The sequence below is a fragment of the Macrobrachium nipponense genome, chromosome 1, assembly GCF_015104395.2.
Source record: "Macrobrachium nipponense isolate FS-2020 chromosome 1, ASM1510439v2, whole genome shotgun sequence".
NCBI classification, from domain to species: Eukaryota; Metazoa; Arthropoda; class Malacostraca; order Decapoda; family Palaemonidae; genus Macrobrachium; species Macrobrachium nipponense.
This window is the reverse complement of record NC_087200.1, coordinates 98,103,066-98,126,206: the sequence shown is the minus strand read 5'-3', so window position 1 is coordinate 98,126,206 and position 23,141 is coordinate 98,103,066. Positions and strand designations below refer to the sequence as shown.

The window sequence follows — 23,141 nt, the reverse complement described above, 5'->3', positions numbered from 1 at the left end:
AAGTCAAATGATACATGAGTATCATCACCAACCTCCGGAATGGTTCAGTGGTTGCGTGCTGTATAATACTGCTGCCGGAGTAACTCCGGCGGTAGCAGGTATATTGTACGATACCTGTCACCCCGTCACTACCCACTCCGGGGCCTTGTATACCTTTGTAGGGACGTCTCGGCCGGGCCAAGGGGACTATGACTCCAAAAGAACTCCGGTAGCTGGGGTTCCAGTGCCCCCAGGCGGCCCCAGGCGCCGGAGTGAGTAACCCAAAGACAGGTACAGGGTTAAGGAGCGGGGAAGTACCAGGGTGACATAGTAACTTGGCGGAGTTGTCAACTCCGCCGACACAAAGTTAAAAGTATAAACAATATTATGGATGCTATGATAGGTGTAATAAGACATGCATCTAATAAAAGTATCCCACAGAAAGGCCAGAGCCTTTACATCTAAGGATGTACTGTTTCCCAAGGTCAGGTCCGGCGTTAGCCGGAGCTCTGAGGCCGCCGGAGCGGGGTGGGAAGTGGGGGTACAATAGACAGTGAGGGGGATGCACTACTTAGAGGGTCGGGGGGTATCCCGCCCTCCCGAGCCTGGTGGCCAACCGTGGCTCGGGTAGGCAGGACCAGTCCCTAGCCCCGGTAGTGGTACGGCTGAGTACGGCAGGCCCGCGCACCGAGTGTACCCCCTCCACAGCTATCCCCCTCCTCCCCCGGTAGACTTGGATGGGCTACCCGAGGTAGCGTGAGCGAGTCGTCACTCCACCGAAGTGGGTGAGCTAGGGGTAGGGGGGGGGGGGGGTCGGTAGCAGGGTGGCTCGTACGCGATCAGCTGGAGACGAGACACTCTCGGCCGGGTGAACAGTCACGCGGTGTGAAAGGCCAGTCGATCCAAAGGAGGCCCATGGCGCCAACTAGAAGCCGTAAAATAAATAGCAACACATAATATATAAAAAACTTGTCCTAACATGGGGAGAAGAGAGAAAAGAGAAAAGTAGTACGAGAGAGAAAGGGTTTGTCCTTAGAGAAGCTAGACTAATCGCAAATCCAGAGATTTGGGTGTGTTAGCCTAGCAACTCAGAGCGGCTAGCCTATATGCCGTGCCAAGGTAATCGGGGGGGCAAGCGGCTAGGGAAGCTCAAGGACGACGAAGGTTACGTAGGGACTAAGTTCTTACGTAAATAAGACAGGAGAGCCTTAAAGATATCCTACCGCGAAGATAACGTGATCTGACTAGGCTAGGCTACGATCCGAAAGCATGCGGTTGGAGTAGCCTATCTCCCCGTGAGCGGACTAATAAATAAAATAAAAACGCCAAAAGCAACTGCATGTAATAAAATCAAATAAAGTACTGCTCAAAACTGCAATCGAGCCCAATTAGTATGGGGGACCAATTGGTGCACGAAAAGGACCGCCATGCGGTCGACGAGTCAGGAAATGGCGGCGCGGGAACGACGACGCTCTCACTGCCGCTCATATAAAAACTCACATAACTTGGCTTATTAGCCAAAGATCATTCTGAAATGACCCAAACATAAATAGCAATACTTAACTTGGATGCAGAAGCTTGGTGTTCCATGGTAAGTAAAGGGAAAATTCCAAAACGAAAAAACACTGCACGAAAGAAAATGCGTGTGGCGTCGACAATGCTATCGAAAGGAATGCAAACAAAGACGCTAGTCGTAGTAGTAGCGGGTAGCGGGGCCTTAGATTGGCTCCTCTGTAGACGGGGGATTTTGAAGAAGGAAGAGACTAAATGGCAAGGGACCTCTGGTAGTGGTTTCCACTCGCCCCAGATACCATACCGACACCTTTAAAATAAAGGTGAGCGAGCCAGAATACTCTGGCATTACCATTTAACTTTTTCTCTGGTATTTATAGCAATATTTATACCTTAGAAATGAGTGCTAAAGGGACATTTCATGGAGCGACACAGGCTGAGCCCAGAAATACCATCGTACATCAAATATACATTAAAATATCTTATTACTGTACATATTAATCTGTACATATTAATCTTTGAAATATTATGAATACTACTATTTCAAAGTAAATCTTACATTTATGGTTAAACATTTATGTACATACTGTATGGCTTAGTTACATACGTGTGAAAATAATCCAGCCCCCCCCATAAGTAGTCAGTCAAGCACATTTTCTTTCAAGCTGTCCAGTTTTCTTTTTACAAGGGAAACAATTGTATGTAAAATCACAAGAGAGAGAGAAAATAAAAAATGCATATGAACATTAAAAAAAAATGTATACACTAGCACAGGCAGTCTCCGGTTATCGACGGACTCGGTTAATGGTGATCCGGTTTTATGGTGCTTGTGTAGCTCCATAAAATTAGCTGTTTATGGCGCCATAACGCACAGCATTAAGGTTATCGATGGTGCCAATAATGTTATGGCGCCATAACGTGCAGAGTTCCAGTTATCGATGACGCCGATAATAGAGTCATGGCTCCATTACATACCTAACAGAGGCGCCATTAACTGGTTATTGGCACCATAAGTGCCATAAATCAGAGTTTAGTTAATGGCAGTTTTCACTTATCAACACCCCACTGAGAATGGATCCCCTATCGATAACCAGGGACTGCCTGTAGTGCCTCTTGAATCGCCTGAAGTAGTGCCTTCCAAATCACCTGAAGGAGTCTCCCAAATCGCCTGATTCAGTGCCTCCTGAAGGTGAAGAGATGCCCTAAGAGGAGATGTAACTCCTTTACTTAGCTGTGCTGTTTATTTTTGTCATTCATTGAACTGCACAGCTAATTCATCATCTCATTTTTAATCAACATTCATCACTGGCGAGTACCCTGTTTATGTATGTTGTAGAGGCAGTCCCCGGTTTTCGACGTAGGTTCCGTTCTTGGTGGGGTGCTGATAAGCGAAAACCGCCATTACCCAAAACTCAGTGATTTATAGCGCTTATGGCGCCAAGTTTCAGTTAAAGGCACCGATAACTGGTTAATGGCACCTCTGTTAGGTATGTTATGGCACCAGTAACCGAAACTTGGTCCATTATGGTGCCATAAATCGCCGATTTTATGGCACTAGACAAGCGCCATAAAACCAGATCGCCATTAACCAAGCTCGCTGTTAAGGACTGCTTGTACTCTGTAAGGACTTTGGTGACCCAGGCCTTGGGAGTACGCATCCAGAAGACGGGCAGCATCGCCTTGTTCTAATTTTTTAGTGCTGTGGGGTTTGCAGCCTTATAAATGAGGCCTGATTTTAGCATAAAGCCAGCCACATTCCCACAAATGAGGAGGGTAACCCTATCCTTCTGTGCCTTGAATCCGGAGGCTTTGGCTTCATCCTTAACAAGGTAAGTCCAGGACGGCATCTTCCAGATCAGGCCAGCCTTGTCCATATAGAACACCTGTTCTTGGCAGTATCTTTTCTCCTGGACTATTTTCTTGAAAGCCTTGGGATATTTTGTAGCTGCCTCTTTGTCAGCTGATACTGCTTCACCATGGAGGGAAAACAGACTTTAGGTGGAACCACTTCTGGAACCGATGAAACCATCCTTTGCTCGCCTGAAAACCCTGGGGAGCTGACGACGGTTCTGGTTGTGGCTCTTCCTCTTCATCTTCTTCAGCCACAGATTTATCAAAGACCAAGAATTCTAATTCGCCTTCTTCATCAGCTTCCTGTGCCTCTAGATTGCTGCCTTCCTGTTCCTCTTTGTTGCCACCTGCAGTAGTAGTTGATAGCTGCTGGTAAAGCTATCATGCTTCTCGCATATGATGTTGGAGTCACAAGGCACATTCTTCTTTCAGTAGTTCTTGATCCAGTATACGAGTTTAGATTCCATCCGTAAGATTGTTTTATCTTGCCCTGTCGACACTGTTTTAGCTGTACCAAAGTAGGTCATGCTTACATTTTTTCTGATTTCACTTTTTTCACTTTCTTTTTTCTTAATGTATCTCGCCTGGCTCTAATTCACATTAAAATGGCAGTCAACCATGGCAAAACTTTTGCCCTCCTCCAACATATCGAGAACTTTCACTTTCTCGCCGAACTTTGTGATGGCCTTCTTTCTTTTAGGCTCTGCCAGAAACCTTATTTGGTGATACGTAAAACAGCTTCACGATTACGTCCACATATATCTGTAACTTTCTATGCAGTGAGGCTGATGAAGGAGAGATAAGCGATACCAACAATTCTATCTTCACTAGATGTGACTCAGATTTCAACCAATCAACGGCAAGTGTACAGCCAGTGAGCACCAAGGAAAATGAATGCTGCTCCTGGATTGGCTGCTTTGCACACGACAGCCAATAGCATGTTGAGTATCATTTTTTCTGGGTACTGCTCTAAGAAGGTGTCACAGGGTCATAAGATTTGTTGATCTGCAAAAAATTGGATTGGGTGAAGCACCTTTTAAGAAATACAAATTAGGTTATTGAAATTTTGCTGTCTTTACATTAATATATTACAGAACTGTAATATTTGAAAATTAGTATATCTTTTTTCATCTTAAAAAAATTTATTTAGTCACAAAAATATACTTAGTATGCATGTGTGAAAATACTGTGTACTCCTGATGAAAACATACATACCCTGCTATTCCCGTTGTCTTATGTATTTTAGATATGCTCTGCATACTTGTAATATCAACCAAAAATACTTCATGTACGTAGTATGGATAATATTTAGAAATAATTTTAAAACAAAACATTTATAAAATATACAGTATGCACAAAATATTAATGCACAATTTATGCCCAATTAACCAACGTAGTTAAATGCTCTATCATTTGTGCGTGTTTTGCATGCTTGGTATGGTATATACTACAGACTAAGAATATTCTTTAAACTGTCCTCTAAACATTCTGCTTCTCCTAAGGCTTCTGGCAAAGAGCCTAAGTGTCAAAGCCCCTTACAGTTAATGGCAGATGAGGAGAAAAGACAAGATTATTATGTTAAGAGAGGGCAAAAGTCATGGAGAAGTAGCAGGCCATTATCACATGACTGAAGGTGCAGTTGCATGCATTGAGAATGAGTATGAACAGAGTAAAATACTTGGGCAGGTAATTCTTGGAGAAGAACTTGCCTCCCTCTCTACTGCTATCCTACCAAAGGACCAGGACTGAAGAATTTCATGGTCTGTTTAATTTGATCAGGGAAGTCAGGCAGATACAAACAGTGGTCAAGGCATGGGATAAGAATGAAGAAAGGGCCACAAATTTTATCAATACTGTTAGTGAACTAGTGAAGCCCTATCACAACACCTTTGTGAGAATGTCCAAGTACCTCCACATAATGCAGCCTCCTGAAGAAGATGTAGAGGCGCCCTCAGAGGAGATGTAATTCTACTACTTTGCTGTGCAGTCTATCTTTATTGACATTCTTTAGACTGCATAATTAATACATCATCATCTATAATCAACATTCATCACCAGTACCTACATGATTTAATATTATTATAATATTTAATGTCACATATAAAATAAATATGAAAATACATAATACTGCTGTACGAAAAAATTCACCTCCGCGAATAGTGGGGGACCCGTAAATAATTTTGAAGATGCATTCCACAGAAAAACCCACGAATGAGCGAGTCCTCCCATGAATCCTGAGAACATGAATACACTGGTTCCACTGCATAGTGGTAGTGCAATGCAATACATTCCATTCGTGGATGCAAGAATCCCAAATATAAGAATTGGTTATTGTTATCTCTAAACATATATAAACATGAGTGAAAATGTTTTAAAAATAATACTGATGTTTAGTACAAACCAAGAAGTTACCTGCTCCCAGGAGAGAGAGAGAGAGAGAGAGAGAGAGAGAGAGAGAGAGAGAGAGAGAGAGAGAGAGAGAGAGAGAGAGAGAGAGAGAGAGAGAGAGATGCACACACACACAAAAAAGCCTACACTTGGTCAAGTAGTAAATAGTTCAATCTGTGTCCAGACTTAACAGAGGAAGGTCAAGGGGTGGTGGGTAACTTTTTGGTGGTGGATAATTTTTTCTGTGTAAACAGGAGTTTCTTTGAAAACAATTTTATTTATATAAATCTCCCTTGTTCAATGCCTTCATTAACTTATGCCTAAGTAAATATTCAAGTAAATATTCAAGTGGGGAGGCCTCCTGGATGTAAGAATATTTAAACCAGTGTGCTGAAGCAGATGGCAGAGTGAACATGTTCAGGAAATCATGAAATCTTGGTAAAATTCTCTGATAAAAAATTAAACAAGTCATAAAGATCAAAGGTAAAATAACTCGACACGTGTCAACAAATTCCAATAACAGTGATAACCAAAGAATTACAATTTGTGGAATAAGAACAAGATTTGTTTTTCAGAAAGTAGGATCAGTAATGCATTTCATTAGCGGTTATGAAAAACAAACCTTGTGAGAAAACTTCACAGATGATGGGGCAGTTCATAAAAATACACTAACATTCACTGTACGTAACATTGAGAAGTCACAATCAGCCTTAAGAAAAGAGTCCCAAGGGGACTCTTTTCTTAAGGATGCCATAAATCACTCCATGAATAAGACAGGTGAGCTACTAAAAAGGTCTCATTGTGACAAGAAATAGAAGAAACACATGACAAAGGCTGTTGTAACATGCCACTGTTCTATAAGAAAAAACATAGGGAGTCCCTAAAGTATTAACAAATGACCTGGCCATGGCGTGCTGATGGCACATACATCATCAGTTCAGGTATATCATAGCTGTTTAGATCTAATTTCACAAACAAAATGACACAGAATGACAATCGACACACCCAGACAAGCAGCAAGGATGAGCAATAATACACAACACCCATCATAGATAATCACCAAGAAGCTACGATGCTGAACATACTGTATGCTAAATAGTACACTGTGATTTGCAGCACAATGAATTGTTGTTCACATTGCACATCATCTGTTACAGGTGAGATGGGCAAGCAAGTGGAATTACATAAGCAACAGTGAACCCCAGTGCCTGATGTGCAAAGTGATACTTACAATAAATGACACGGGTGTACAAGACAATAAAATACATAATTATGTGTACAAGCAATTTTTCTCACACCAAAGCACACAACCTTATGATGGAGCACATAACCTTACCAACAGCAGTTGTCCAAGCTAGACATGCTGTGCTCAACATATTTCAAGGTCCACAGCAAGCTACTATGTTGAAAAAACTGCACACTACCTATTACATGTGAAGTGAATACTATGTAAAGTTGCATAATTAATAATGGTCAGCATAACTTCAATCAAATGGTCAAGTAGGAACCTATATGAACAATCTATGTAGAATTTTGAATTTTGAAGCGTATGGATTTTAAGTTTATATAACATGGCATTAAGAAATACTACACCCAAGAAAAGTCTTGCTAAAACAAGATAAAATTTGAAACAGTATCTAGGCTAAAATATAAGGATAGTGGTGTGCTCTGAGCATGCAGAAACATTTAAAATGAATAAGACTTACAATATAATGTAATATTCCGATACCAATACTATCCAAATAGTACCAAGATCAACACCAAAAACCGAAAAACCCAGGAAAAGTAAAACAAGTTTACTGAACTTTGCACAAAACCCTGACTCTTACTAGAAATGTAAAGAAGTGCATCATCAACTATAATCTTATATTTGAAATTTATACCAAAAACCAAAATATTAATATAGAATAAAACCAAATCACCATACTGTTATATAGTCAGTAATAAGGCACAGTATTTCCAGCAGTAGGGTAAAAATACACACCTATTAATATTATGACAGACACAGAAAGGACTTGTCAATATTACCACCAGATGCAGTCACCAGAGGGACACCAATCTTACTTTGTTTTGGTACAAGGAGCTACTGACCTTAGGGTTAGACTTCTGTAACAGCTGATGTTGGGATGAACAAATCTTCGTCAAGTTATACCCATTTTATCAACATGCGCCCACAAAAATGTACCATACTAAACTAAAGAAGTATGACTGACTGACTACTTATTTTGCACTTGATGTATCTGTAAATATTCCCTTGCACAATGGTATTGACGATAAATAATCACAGTACAGTAGACCCTATATTTGCTGGGGATAAGTACCAGACCCTCCCCCCACAAGTAGATAAAATTGCCAATAACATACTTAAAACCCCTATAAAAATGCTTAGAACTGCCTATTTTGATAGTTAGAACACAAAGAAATCAATAAAAATGTTTATACCCAAATATTTTAATAGTTTTATCACTAATAGTGCATTTAGTCACAAAAATTATATGAAAATGCAGTAATTTATGAATATTTCTCAGTTAAAAATACCGCAACAAGGCGAATTTCTTGTGAATAATGTGTAGACACTGTCCATAGGAAAATCCACGAATAGACGAGTGTGCGAATTGTGAGTCCACGAATAGTGGGGGTCGACTGTACCGACACTGAGCACACAAAGAAAATTTTTTTTCAAAAACGTGAAGAACAAAACAAGTGGACTTACAACACTGTCTTTTCACTTCAAAGACTTCAACATAAGTATTCAGTCACCTGTTGACTGGATAACACCACCAGTAAAGAAGCATAGCAAAACGTTGAAGTTTTATACTCTCAAAGCAGGTTAGCCTCCCTTTGTGTTATAAGTTTCTGGAAGGTCCATGGAAGCCATTTGTCCACCTGTCCATACAATATCTTTTTTATATATTCATGTATACTCCCTCCCACTCGTGCACACAAACACACAATAGCATTGGCTTCATTTTAAGCCTTTTTAAAAACAAGTAACCTTATTGTGGACATATCCAAGCTCAAAAAATATCTTCTAATTCTTTCCAAGTTTCCATAAGAATATATATATTAAAAGAACATGGCTAAATCTGGTTTTAAATAATTCCTTTCAATAAAATTTTTAAAATAGGACTTATTTACCTGTATATCTGGTTTATCAGAATGTACATGGACTTACAAATTTCTTAGAGAAGTTTATTCCTAATGTTAAAAGTGTGATGGTCAAGAGTCACACAGTCGATTAACAGTTTCCAGGAAGATGCTGCTTTAGCTAAGAACTGGTTTACTATTACACTATAAAATTATGATAAAACTAAGTTATTTTTTATACCTTCAGGTGTGTCTTCGGGGTCAGGATGGAACCTGTGACTGGCTGGGAGGGCGACTTTACAGAGAATGTATGAAACCCCGTCGCAAGCAACTTACCAATGAGATAACAGTCACTGATAATAAACAAGACAACAACATTAACAGTAAAATCAATACTAACCCACGACGTCGTCGACCTTCACGTTTTGGCTACAAAAGACCTAGACTTCACAAAGTTGTAAGGCCCAGGAAAGGCCGTCCTTACATTCACGAAGTAGTTAATACTGAAAAGGCCTTTGTACCAAAATAAAGTTGATGATATAAATTCACAAAACATGGAAGACATCATTGTATAATATTAAGACTTGATTCATTTTGGTACATTATGGCTAAGTAATATTTAGTGCCGTTAGATTGTATTACAAAGGATAAACTTATGTTGAATTAAGTTCACATATGTAAGCATGACAAATCTTATGCTGACAAATGTTACTCTTGTATAAGAATTTTGAGTGTTATGATGCTTCAAAATATTTCAGTAATTAAACTTTATTATATAAAAATATATATATTTTTTGGGGGGTAATGGAGCTTCATATATTTTATGGTGAAGGTACTTGTTTTTATAAATGTTGGAATGAATCTAGTCCTTATTGGTAATAAATAGTAACACTGTAGACATAAAGGAAATAAATATATGTGTGTGACAGTTAGTGTGGATGTGTGGTGTTTCATAGTGTATGTGAATTGATGATATTTGCATTTCCACTATCTCCAAGTGGTCTTGATGTCGGAGTGTTTAGATACTATATTGTAAATGTATTTGTATATTGTTATGCATTTATGCTGTTATTTGATGGGCAAGGTCCATTTTAGTAGCTATTACTATAATCTGGTATATTTTTGAAAGACCAAAATATACTGTAAGAAAGGCTCATTGAAATTGCATTTGATGTAAGGTTTAGATGTACGGTAATTTGATTTATCTTTGTTATAGAAGCTAAATCCTTAATTTTGTATATACTCGCATTTGCTGCACAGTTTACTGTAAAATAACTTATATATTATAAGCTGGGAAGTAAAATGGTAGTGGAGACATAAATTATTTCATTAGTTGCTGTTTCAATTTTAAGCAAATTGATTTAATTTCAGTGCTTTTTATTACTAATTACAGTACATATTTTCATGATGTTCTCACACCACCAAATTTATTTCAACTCACCAGCTGTGATAGAGGTCACTATAGGCTGCTGTCTACATAGTCTCATTTGTTTTTACTCCAAGGGTTTGGCATTGTGAAGTCTAATGTAACTGATACATGGACTCTCAGGTGCTTCTAAGCATAGGGAAAATGCTTTCCAAATTGTGTTTGTCATTGTACAAAGTCCTACCTCCTTGTTGAGATGATCTGTAAATGAATTATAAACAAAGATATATATTTATATAAATATACAGCCCAATATATAGAACTATATATGTAAATTACATAGCACAAGTGACGTAGTCTGTATAAAAAACAGTATGGAAATATCACCGTCACATCATTACAAAAGCAGGTAAAAACAGAAGGCATAGACAATCCTATGGACAACCTGAACATACACCTAGATAATAGATTCACTTTCACAACCACATGTAATAAGAAACATGAAAATGGTGCTTGGTATATAATGGTACAGTACACACTGACAAAAAAAAAATTAAATCGCAGCTCGGTGATAAAAATGAAACTAAAGCAAACACTGAACATATACATCCTTTATCAATTTTTATACTCTTGCACTTTATATCCAGTAATGATTTAAAAGCCCAGTCATGTAATTCTGTTCCACATTGAAATACAAATAAGCAGACTGGAAAAAATGCAACTTATTCCTTGGACAAAATCAACTTATGAAACAGAGTGTATCCTTCAGATATATCGTAAATTCCATTATTAATGCTGCTGACAAGTATACATATTCCAAAATCTTTGCCCTATTAAAGTCAACCTAAAAGCTCCACAGGGTCCAAATAATCAGCATTGATCAATCAAAATCAAAGTATTAGTCAATTTATTTTCCCCTCCAATTTTATAACCTCTCAAAATCTTGCCCACTTGAAGATAATACTTCACTTCAAACATTATTAATTTAATCTTATGTTAAAATATTAAAGCCAAAATACAATGCAGGATGAATGAAGCAAATAGAGGGGAAGTAATTTCAAGAAAACAATAGTATACAGTACAGTGTTTGGAAAACACAGATAGAAAAATATATCTCCACCATGCAAACCAAAAACCAAATAAAAAAATTGTCAAAATTCTTTTAAATGTTGGATCAAATGCAAGACAACTAGGACAAAGCAGTCACGTTCCACATGCAATATCAAGTTTATTTAGAACATCTACAGTACATTACAACTGAACAAAATCTTGATTACTACAAATATAAAAAAGAAGTCGTGAGTTTTTAACTTGTGTAACAACCAAAGGTCTACATTATAACTGTTTATGACTGAAGAATGAGAAATTCCCAGTCAAGATAAACATCAATTTTGATTTAATCAAATATCTAGCCCTTGCATAACTAGTTATTTATTCCATTCTAGTTGTGGAATATGAAATTGTTTCCAAATGAATTGTAACATTCTTATACCAAATATCAACCCAAGCAAAGATGGTAAAAAAAAAGGGATTTTGACGTAGGAAAAATCTATTTCTGGGCGAGGAAGCCGTGTCGCCCAGTGAAATGTGTCCTCTTTAGCACTATTTCTAGTAAAATATTGCTATGATACCAGAGAACTGCTAAATTGGACATGTCAGAAGTCTCTGACTCGCTCACCTAAATAAAAGGTGTCGGTATAGAACTGGGGCGAGTGTCAACCCAGTTAGTACCAGATGAAAATAGATCAGTTTGAACAACTATGTAATATAGATCATCTGAAAAGAATTTGAATGAAAAATAACTATTGCAATATTTTTAGACATACAAAGGTTTACTATACTTCATGTAGATACACTACTACTGTGTATGGAAAGCATGATAAAAACAATAGTTTTTAAGCCACCTACCTTTATTTATATAGAAAAAACTTCTTGCTGCACTTTACAAAGGCAAATAGATAACAATCAGACACATAGTAGACACTGTTAAATGGTATATCACAGGGAAATGTTAAACAGCACAATGTCTCTCCCTGCAATGAAAAATATCAAATCAGTTACTGGGCAATATTATAATTTGCATGTTGTTTCGGATTACGTATTCTACACTGCCTCAAATTTATATTCCCCAAAAATCTATTTTTAAGATGAAAAAAATTGCAATCACAAAGGCCCTCTTCAGTAGACAAGCAAGAAATCCCTAAACTGAACTGAAAATGAGAACTGTAAAGGTACTACATTTGAACGTTGATACACACTTCAACTAAATAGAATTCATTGCACACTCAAAAGCTAAATGCATAAATGAAATGTAATAACCTAATAAAAAAGCGATCATAAATGACTTTGAGAGCTGACAGGACTACCCTGATAATATTATACAAAGCAATTGTTCTATATACTTTTAGACAATGGAAGCCAAAATATGTGGCTCAGCATCAGACCCAATTCACAATAAATGATTTGGTATATTGCACTGGTGTAATGCATTCAAGTCCTGTTCAAGCTGAAATTCAATTAAAGTTTTATAGATATTCATCCAACACCACTTCCAATTTGAGCTAACAATTTTTTAGTTGACATAGATATAGCACAGTAAAAAGTGAGGGGAATTGCCACTTTTAACTTTTAAAGATTTATTTGATGAGAAGATTTATCAGAAGAGGCCCTTAATACATTACTAGAGTTTCCCCCCCCCCCTCTAAATTATGCACACTAAGCACGTCTATACACACTTGTACTGAACTCCAATGGCTATAAAAAAAAATAATGCATATCCCCTGAATATCAGAGCAACATGCAATAAAATATACTAAACATAGAGGTCTACATGATGTAATTTATAAGTGACTCCAAATCATTAGGTGTAGGATTTTCTGCAAAATCCTCAATGAAACAAACTATGCAGTTTGCACATGCATTCCTAATAAAGAATCTGTTTTCGCACTAGAACTATCTGCAATATGGTCAACAATTAGAATTTTTAAAATTATAATATGCAACCCCAGGAATTTGTAATTTTCAGAGATTAAACATACATTAGAAGCCCTTCAACATCTTGAGTAAATAGAAGCACTGTAGATAAAGAATCAGACAGCAAGAAATTACAACAGATGAATCCTAGTTTCAAACAATTTGTAAATCTTCAGCATATTCAGTTTAGCCAATTATTAAAATTCTAATGAACTGCAATACGACATTAAATAAATACTAATAATAAAAAAAACTCATGATTTTCTGATTTCCATAAAACACATTTGAATATTTATTTGACAATTAACAACTAAAGTCACCGAATTGATTTTACATATGTTCAACCAATTAGGAAACCATTTACACACTGTAGGCGAGACGTAGCTTCAGTAGCTAGTACTTCACATAAATCAACTGAAAAATACTATCTAAATGTCCTTGCTTATGCATTTGAGTTTTAGCCCTGCATTTTTCTTCTATCAGTTGTGTTTGTGATGTTCCCTTTCTTCTATGCTGTCATTATCACAGGCATTCATGTAATGCAGTAAATACATGTTATTGTACATGATGAAAAAATAAATCTTGCTGCATATTTTTACTCATCCATTGTGTAGTTCAATATTGCTATCCACTCCCAAGTTACAGTGCCATTCTTGTATCTGTCCTTATTAGCAGTTAAAATTTTCTGTCATTACCATGGATAAAAGGAAAAACGTGCTCATTAACTGTATCATAAACGTATTTGAAATATATTAGTAGTAATTAGTTTCTAGCATTCAAGGGTTGGGATTGAGGTGGTTTATTCTCCTACAAAGCAGCTTTGATTTAACCATCGGTATCTAGATTGCAAATGGTGGTACTAATGTCTTCACAACTATTAGTATTTGTAAAATTGTTAGCTGCAAAGCAAACTTTGAACAGTGACTGTAATAATTATAATCACTGATAGTACCCACTAGAAAATTGTCTTTTATTCACTAAGCTTCTTTTACATTTTTTCTCTCGTGTAATTCTACAGTGTTCCTCAGTAAGATGTCTGGAATTAGAGATTTAAAAAAATAACAATCTACCATATATACTCTGTGCTTTTTGAGATGTGGTCATGAAAGCAGAAATAAAATTTTTCAAGATTCCACCTTATTTTTTTTTTCATCCATACTTTTTCAGTTGTATTACCTTAGGGTTTTACAAAACTAAATTAATACTATTATATTAGTTTTTAGTTTAAACATACCACTAGAATTAGCATTTATAACTTAGGGGTTAGCCCAAAGGTTATACAATATAGCTGGGTAAAAAAATAAGCTATAGAACTAGAAAATCAACTTATTATCCTGTTAGTTATCTAAAACAGCAGCTCAATGAAACCATTATTATACCATGTTATAAAATAGAGAAGAATACTGAATATTTGGCCAAAGGCCTAGCAATGGAACCTATGAGGTCATTCAGCGCTGAAGAGAAATTGAGAGTAGAAAGGTTTGAAAGGTATATCAGGAGGAAAACCTTACAGTTGCAGTATGAAATGATTGTTAGGCAATAGGAATCAAAGGGTTTGCAGCTAGGGGCCGAAGGGATGCTGCAAAAATCCTTTAGCAATGCGTACAGTGTGAGGTGCACTGATGGCACTATCCCCCTACAGGGAATACCATATTATAGAATATGATTACTGCAGAATTTGAACTCTTTACTACATATATCTGAGGTACATCTAAAATTCTTATCAAAATCATTTCCTCTAGTTATTCAACACCTGTAAGGATATAAGGCAGTCCCCAGCTTACGACGGGGGTTCCGTTCTTGAGACACGTCATGAGCCAAAAATCGTTGTAAGCCGGAAGATCATAAAAATTCCTAAGAAAACCTTAATTTTACTTTGGGGCGGATTAAAAACTATGTAAACTGCATTTTTATTGCATTTTTCATAAAAAAAACTTCAAATATTGATTATTTTGCATTTATGGAGTCATATTTCTTCTGTCAGATCGGCGGCATAACCCTGGAAATAATTTCTGATGAATATAATTGAAAAGTGTCGTAACCTCGGAACATCGTAAGCCAGGGACTGCCTTACTAGGCATTTATCTCGCCAGATAAACAAGTAAACCAAAAGAGAAACTTTTAAAGCATATCTGTATGCACTGTATGCAAACACTAATAAAGGCTCATATTTACCATCTGTACAAATTACACAATCATGCGTGTCATTTTATTATAATATATAGTATTTGCTTTTTAGGTCAACGGAGTTTAGAAGCAAACTATAGTATAAGCAAATCTGCTCTTGTGAAAATGCAAAATGTACCATATTCTAGCCAATCTTTACATGGACAAATATCAAAATGACTATAGTTGCTCCTTAGAAAATACAAACCTTCCTCTTTTATATGGATATCTTTGGTGAAATCTGGCACATCACATAAGCTTCATAACAAGGTAGTTCAGTGCTGGCAGAAGAGCAAGTGGGTGTGGAACCTACCCACTCATGTGATAAGCAGTGGCACATTTTCTTTAGCTACTTTGCAGTGCAGATGTACTTGAGTTCTATATTTTTCATTATGGCTACTGTTGGAGCTTCTTACTCGAGTCATTCTTTGTTTAAGTAGTTGATGACCTTGATTTTTTGTGGACTGTGATTTTGGTCTTATTGTCATTAATATAATGGTAGCATTTGGGAATTCTCCCTCTGGTAAGAATGATCTGTGAAGAAATCCTCCAATCTGTGTGCATGGCTTGCAAGAATGACCCTGGTGACCTCTGGCTTGCCACAAGTTGAGGGATATCCTGCTGCCGTGCATGTTGGGCTCTCCTGTCAAGGTACTAATTAGAATGGAATATAGAATTTTGGCCAAAGGCCAAGTGCTGGGATCTTTGAGGTCATTCAGGGCTGAAAGAGAAATGGATAGTTGCAAGGTTTTAAAGGTGTAATAGGAGGAAAACCTCACAGTTTATCTACGAAACAATTGTTAGGAGAGGGTGGAAAGTACGATGGAAGAAAGAGAATATGAACAAGAGGTACAGTAAAAGGAAAGAAAGGGATTGCAGTTAGGGGCTGAAGGGACACTGCAAAGAACCTTAAGTAATACCTACAGTGCTTCATATGAGGTGTACTGACGGCACTACCCCACTGGATGGATGTATGATATTTAGGGCTAAAGCCAAGGCACTGGGGCCAAGAAGGCCATTCAGCACCGTAATGAAGGTTAAATAAGTTGACTTATGGTAAATGAATTAATGAGTTAGTGAAAGAAATGATTCATAAAATTAGATGTGACTAATAAATAAAATAGAAATATGAAGTTTAATGAATAGCGTAATATATATTAAAAATAGTTTAATGTCTTTAAAAATCTATGATATATAAATAATTATCTAAATGTTATTAAAAAAATTTATACACTCTAAAAAGGAGATGAGAGCAGAAATATCTGCTTCCTCCCAAGACATTTGAGAGGGATTTACCCTGGAAATATCTTTCCCTTGGGTTAAAATATCTGGGGCAAACCATTAGAATCTGCTCCACTGTTTGGATCTCATCGCAGTAAGCACACACTGGTGGGCTGCTTCCTTCTAAAATAAACTAATGGGTTAAATAAGTGTGCCCAATCCTTAACCTCGTTAAAATAACCTCTGTTCGCCTGTCAAGCTGGAATGACGAATTCCACGGCAGTATATTTTTCCTAATATTTCTTCACTTATTATTATTGGCAAGAAGAGGAGAAGTCCACCTTTCTTGCCATTTATGTAATACATAAGACCTAATAGGACCTTTTAGGTCTGTATGAGGCACTTTCCTGAAGGTTGTTTCTGGCAAAGCGCTAGCAGCTTTTGCTTCCCTGTCTGCCGTCTCGTTTCCGTGAATCCCCACATGAGAAGGGACCCAACAGAAAGAGACTGACTTACGTAGACAATATATGCAAAAAAGCGACTCCTGAAGTTTTTGGATTAACGGATAAAAGCTATTACATTTTTTGATAGCTTCTAAAGTGCTTTTAGAATCAGAGTATATGACAATATTAGTGTCACTACTTTGAAGAACTAAATCTAGGGCAGAGACTAAAGCTGTTAATTCGGCTGTAAATACGGATGCAAAGTCAGGTAATTTAGCTGTATATGCTGTATCACCAAGGATAACAGCACACCCAACACCACTATCTGACTTTGATCCATCTGTTTAAATCTTCACATAATTGGCATGGGTAACGTCGTGCTCTAAGAATTTTCCACTAATCTCTTCTTCAGTACAATCCTTCTTTTTAAATGATTTCTTGCATACTAATGCTTCAAGAATAAGCCATGGAGGATTTACAGGATGTTTTACTTCCAGGACTTTCTGGGATTTGAGATGGTTATCCCTAACATCCTCATTCAGTCGAATTTGGAATGGTTTAGAAGCTCTTGTACCAGAGAAATTCCGCGAGTCTGTTTCCTTAAGTACTTGAAAGGAGGGATTTTTGGGAGCACTTTTCATTCTAGCCACAGGCGAACTGCGGCCTACAGACACGTAAAGCCCTTAAGAACATCCCAGAAAAAACAGAGAATTTAACATTTTGATGGTGATTGGAGTAGTAATGAACAAAAGAGGCAATGTTAGTTGATTTTCGAAAGACTGAAAAGGTGAAATTTCTATCATTTCTATGGACAGTTACGTCAAGAAAATTCCAATTACAATATCTTTCTTCCTCTACAGTGAATTTTATAGAAGGGACTAAATTAATAATCTCAATAATTTAGTCCCTTCTATAAAATTTACTGTAGAGGAAGAAAGAAATTGTAATTTGAATTTTCTTGATGTAACTGTCCATAGAAATGATAGAAATTTGACCTTTTCAGTCTTTCGAAAATCAACTAACATTGCCTCTTTTGTTCATTACTACTCCAATCACCATCAAAATGTTAAATTCTCTGTTTTTTCTGGGATGTTCTTAAGGGCTTTACGTGTCTGTAGCCCGCAGTTTATTGACGCTGAAATTAAAACTATTTATGATATTGCATTGAAACTTAAATACCCAAGGACTTTTATAGCTGTGGCATGGAAAAGAGCTAGAAAAACATTTTATTCAACTAATGACAAACTTGAATTTAGTAAGCATAACATTCTAAAATTACCCTATGATGAAAGGTTTTTAGATATTCCTAGAATTTTAAAGCTATTTAACATAAATGTTATTTTCAGTAATATTAATGTCAAGAGTTTAATAATAAAAAATTCTCCTAAAGATCTTCCAGGCTGCATATATGAAATTCCTTGCAAAAAGTGTGATAAAGTCTATTACGGACAGACCGGTAAATCTCTTTCACAACGTCTCAAGCAACATCAATATTCTGTGAGAACTGGGGAAATATCGAATGCATTATTCGTACATATGAGAGATTTAGACCATCCTATTAACTGGAGTACGCAAGAGCCTTAATCCAATGTAATGACACAGTTAAAAGGAATATCATTGAATCTTGTTTCATCAAGTCAAATAATAGAAATGTTCTAAATTTAAGTCTTGGTTTATTTAAACTTGATGCGTTTCATTATGAAAAAAGTTGTAGATAAATATAAGCAACAAAATTAATATATTCAGTTTTTACATGTTTTGGACTGTAAAGATACTTTGTAGTTTCGGTTAGGTTTGTGACTGTGTGATATCCGATAATCCTAGATTATCTCTTTTAATTTTTACCCTTTTGACAATTAACCATCTGGTATTCTTGATCTTGTTTTGTACCCGAGACCTTTATCTCCAATTGTATTTCATTAACTCCTTGACAATGTCTGAGTAAAGACGAAAGCGCTTGGATTTCTGACTATTATTTTCCTGTGGTATTTGCTTATTTATGAAGTCACGTGCATCTACAGTGATTTTTTGTTTTAAGCTTATATTATATATATATATATATATATAATATATTATATCTATATATATATATATATATATATATATTTATATATATATACACACAGTGGACCCCCCGTATTCGCGTTCTCTGGATTCGCAGACACAGTCGCGGATTTCTCTCGGGAGCGTCTCCCTGCATTATTCGTGGAAAATTCACGCATTCGCGGTATTTTCTATGAGAAATATCCACAAATTCCTGGTTTTTTTTATCAATTTCATCATAAAATGCACTTTTTGTGACAAAACTAATAAAAAAACCAAGTATGAAAATTTTTAGTGGTTTTTCTTAAGTAGTAACTAACAAAATAGGCTGTTTTTAGCGTTTTTATAGGGGTTCCAAACATTTGCGGGGGGGGGGGGGGGGGGGGGGGGGGGGGGGGGGGGGGGGGGGGGGGGGTCTGGTACGCATCCCCCGCGAATACGGGGGGACCAGTGTATATATATATATATATATATATATATATATATATAGAGAGAGAGAGAGAGAGAGAGAGAGAGAGAGGCATAAATATGCAAGTGAAATTATCGGCAGCTATTCAATTTATCATCTTTATATAATATACTCCCTCGTTTCTTCCCATTAAGAGTATTCATAACATTTTTCTATTCTTATATCTTCATAAGGGTTTGTCAAAACAAGTAAATGATTATTTGGGTCATGAATGTCATATAGTGATAATAATAGACAAGAATGACAAGACTATATTATATAGATAATATTACTGCACGTTATAAATACAAAACTTTTAAGAAACAATTCGTTATATATATAAGTAAATTAATTTTGGGAACTGAAAAGAATATTTGCATTAAGAATGGTACCAGCCCAGCATAAAAGACAATTAAGCGACGACTACCTTTCCCAGTAGGGGGTTGAGTCCCGGCTGTTTGACGTCTTTATCCCCTAAGGTCAGCTTAACACCTGAAAGAAGAACTGGCAGCGCTGGAAAATATTTTTGCCAAGTTTAAGAAAAAACGTGTTGTTTTTCTGTTGTTAAAAGCCAGAAAATCACGAGGGGTTTCAATAATTGAAAAAAATTAATTAGAAATAAAGTACATTTGCGTTGTATAACTTATGCTGCCTTCAAATCCCTAACAACATGAGTGGGAATATATGATTTGGCATCGCCGGTCACCGACGATGCCCTGCCCTTTTCGCCATCAAGGAACCGATAGGGTATAGTCTAGTATTTATCATTTTCTCCATCAGCTTACACACACAGCTGGTTAGAGCTATTGGCCTATAACTGGTGGCTAGGGAAGCATCTTTATTAGGTTTTTTAATTGGAACAACTATGGATACTTTCCAGTCGTTGGGTAAAATTCCAGTTTCCCATATTTTGTTTATAATCTTTAGTAAATATTTTTTGGCATCGTCTGGGAGGTGTTTAAGCATTTCATATATGATTGTATCCTCACCTGGAGTTGTGGATTCACTAGAGGAGAGCGCCTCCCGTAATTCCCTCAAGGAAAACCTGTAGTTGTATGGTTTAGATTTTCCTGAATCGAATTCCAGAATCATTTCAGAATTCCTAATTTTTTGAAATTCTCGAGAATAATTCTTGGCGGTGGAAACTTCACAAAAGTGTTCTCCTAGCTCATTGGCAACTTCAGTGGGCTCTGTAATCAGTGTCATTTATTTCTAATGAGGGTAATGGTGACGCAACAAATTTCCCACTCAGTTTCCTTATTTTGCGCCACACCACTTTCAGTGGAGTCTGAGTTTATTCCATTAATATAGTAAAGCCAACTTTCTCTTTTGGCTCTCTTATAAAAGCGCCGTTGCTTGGCTAACGCACGTTTGTAGATTAATTTAGACTGAGGAGAACCACTAGTTTTGTAACGTCTGTAGCACTTCCTAGTAACTTTCCTCAGAATACCACAAGTCTTATTCCACCAGGGAACTGCAGGTCTACGAGGTTTGCCTTTTGTTTTGGGAATCGAGCCTTCAGCCCTCTTCAGAGTAGATTCAATAAAGTAATCATAAGCATCTAGATGAGATTGAAATGACTCAAACTCCCTATCTAGTATGAGGCCCTTACTGAATTTATCGTAATCTGCCTCCTCTATCTTCCACTTCGGTAAAACTTCAGATGGACCATTCACACACAACATATTTCAAATGGATCGGGTAATGATCACTCCCATTTAAATTCTCGTTAACAGACCAACTAAAATCAAGGTGGATACTTGTTGAAGAGATACCAAGGTCCAGTGCAGAGAAATGATGATCATGAATGCTGTGGAAGGTCATTGACCCATTATTATATGGGATAACATCATTCCTATAAATAACATTTTCAATTAATTTCCCTTTACTATCTAGAAACCGACTTCCCCAAAGGAGGTTTGTGGGCATTAAAATCACCTAGGAGAAGTAAAGGAGCTGGAAGTTGGTTAATTAAGGACTGAATATCTTCACAGACTGTTATCCTCTTTTCCAAGATGACTGAAATAGCAACAGCCTGTAGAGTAGTATTTAATTGTATTATGGAGTGCTGCAGAGCTTTATTAACAATAATTGCAGCACCTTCATGGGCTCGACCACCACTTGGGGGAGAGGAGTTAAATACTGAATAATTTAGTCCATGATTATAAGGAAAGTTACCTAACATTGTCTCCTGCAGGCATATAATCCCTGGATTGAATTCATGAATTAAGACTTTAAGGTCTTCTGCACGGGCTCTGAGACCTTTACAGTTCCACTGAAGGATATCGAACATGAATGTTAAGGTGGTAAAAAGTGCTACTTCCCACTCCTTAGAGGGGAAGTACTGTTCCTAGTGTGGAGAGGAAAGTTCTCCTTTATAAGTGACTGTTTCTTTAATCCCTTTTCATTTGAATTGGAATTTAGTTTTTGGCTGATCATATTTTTGGTATTGATTCTGATCAGAATTTCTACTGTGGTTCTGCGAATCACAAGGCATGTCCTTTGTCTTAGGGAGGCAAGACTGATCAGAACTCTCATGTTTTTGGGCTGAAACTGCTTTTGGAACCACCTTTCTAAGTGGAGAGATCTCTTCCAAAACACTGAACCCATTTGAGGTTTTTATTTTAAAGTCATCATTATTTGGGGATGTATTCCTTGTGCGCTTCTTGGTGGTTGTAATTATAGTTTTGTTTTCATTTTTATTTGTGGCTGTGACAATTGATGGCTCTGAAGTACCTCTATCTAATTGGGATTGGTACCTTGGCTTACTCTTATTGGAAGTGTTTTTGGAACAGCTTCCTGAATTATTAATTGATTTTGGCTCCCTTTTTTTGGGAGGTGAGCCTGCAACTATCATATTAGTCACCTTTGTATTGACTTTGGTAGGTGAGTTTTCTGTACTTCTTGAAGTACAACTTTTGGTGTTGGACTCCAAGGCACTAGCAGATGAAAATTTCTTGACAGATTGGGGATTTTCATTATCTACAGTCCGTGGAGTAGCAGGTATGTGATGCCTATTATCAGATACAGTTATTAGTTGCCTTACATTGCTGGAACTTTTCATAAGTTTTATTACTGAAGCATAGGTAGAGTTGGCACTTTTGTTTGCCCCCATTACCACACACTTTGCTTTGCTAATGCTGACATGTTCATTGTCAGCCACTGCCAATACATCTTCTTCAAATCTGTATCTGAGGCAAGTCCTAGAATTTGGAGAGTGATCACCCTTACATTGAAAACAGTATTGGGCTACTACACACTCGTCAAAATTATTATGCTCCGCAGAGCACACAGAACATCTTTTGTTGTTTTCACAAGAGTTTTGAATGTGGCCATATTCAAAACATTTGCGACACTGTTTAGGATTTCTTTTATATCTTTTTAACCTGCATCCTCTCATGGCCAACAATGATAGTATCAGGTAGGTAACTGGAGGAGAAGGTTAAAAGGAGAGCTGCATCCCCTCCAAGTTTTTTTACGTGAGATACACAAGGAGGACATCGATGGAGAATCTCCTCCTCTTCAAAAACATGCAGGTCTTTTGAGTATACTACCCCTTTCAGTGTGTTAAAGAATCTATGCAATGCAATACATTCGATATTTCCACTTTCAGGAGGTTTAAAATTCGATAGCAAAATTGCTTGGGTTTCATTACCAGCTTTTA

At 37.0% G+C, this 23,141-nt stretch overlaps 1 protein-coding gene across 2 annotated transcripts in view; it reads left to right on the top strand.

The window, feature by feature from the left end:
- Positions 1 to 14,289, top strand: part of LOC135219503 (metalloproteinase inhibitor 2-like) — a 267,035-nt gene extending 252,746 nt beyond the window's left edge. For both annotated transcript variants that reach the window (XM_064256325.1, XM_064256324.1), the window contains exon 6: positions 9,065 to 14,289. In XM_064256325.1, coding sequence (XP_064112395.1) covers positions 9,065 to 9,346 — 282 coding nt within the window. In that variant the 3' untranslated portion in view covers positions 9,347 to 14,289. The remainder of the gene's footprint in view (positions 1 to 9,064) is intronic.
- The last annotated feature ends 8,852 nt before the right edge of the window (positions 14,290 to 23,141 follow it).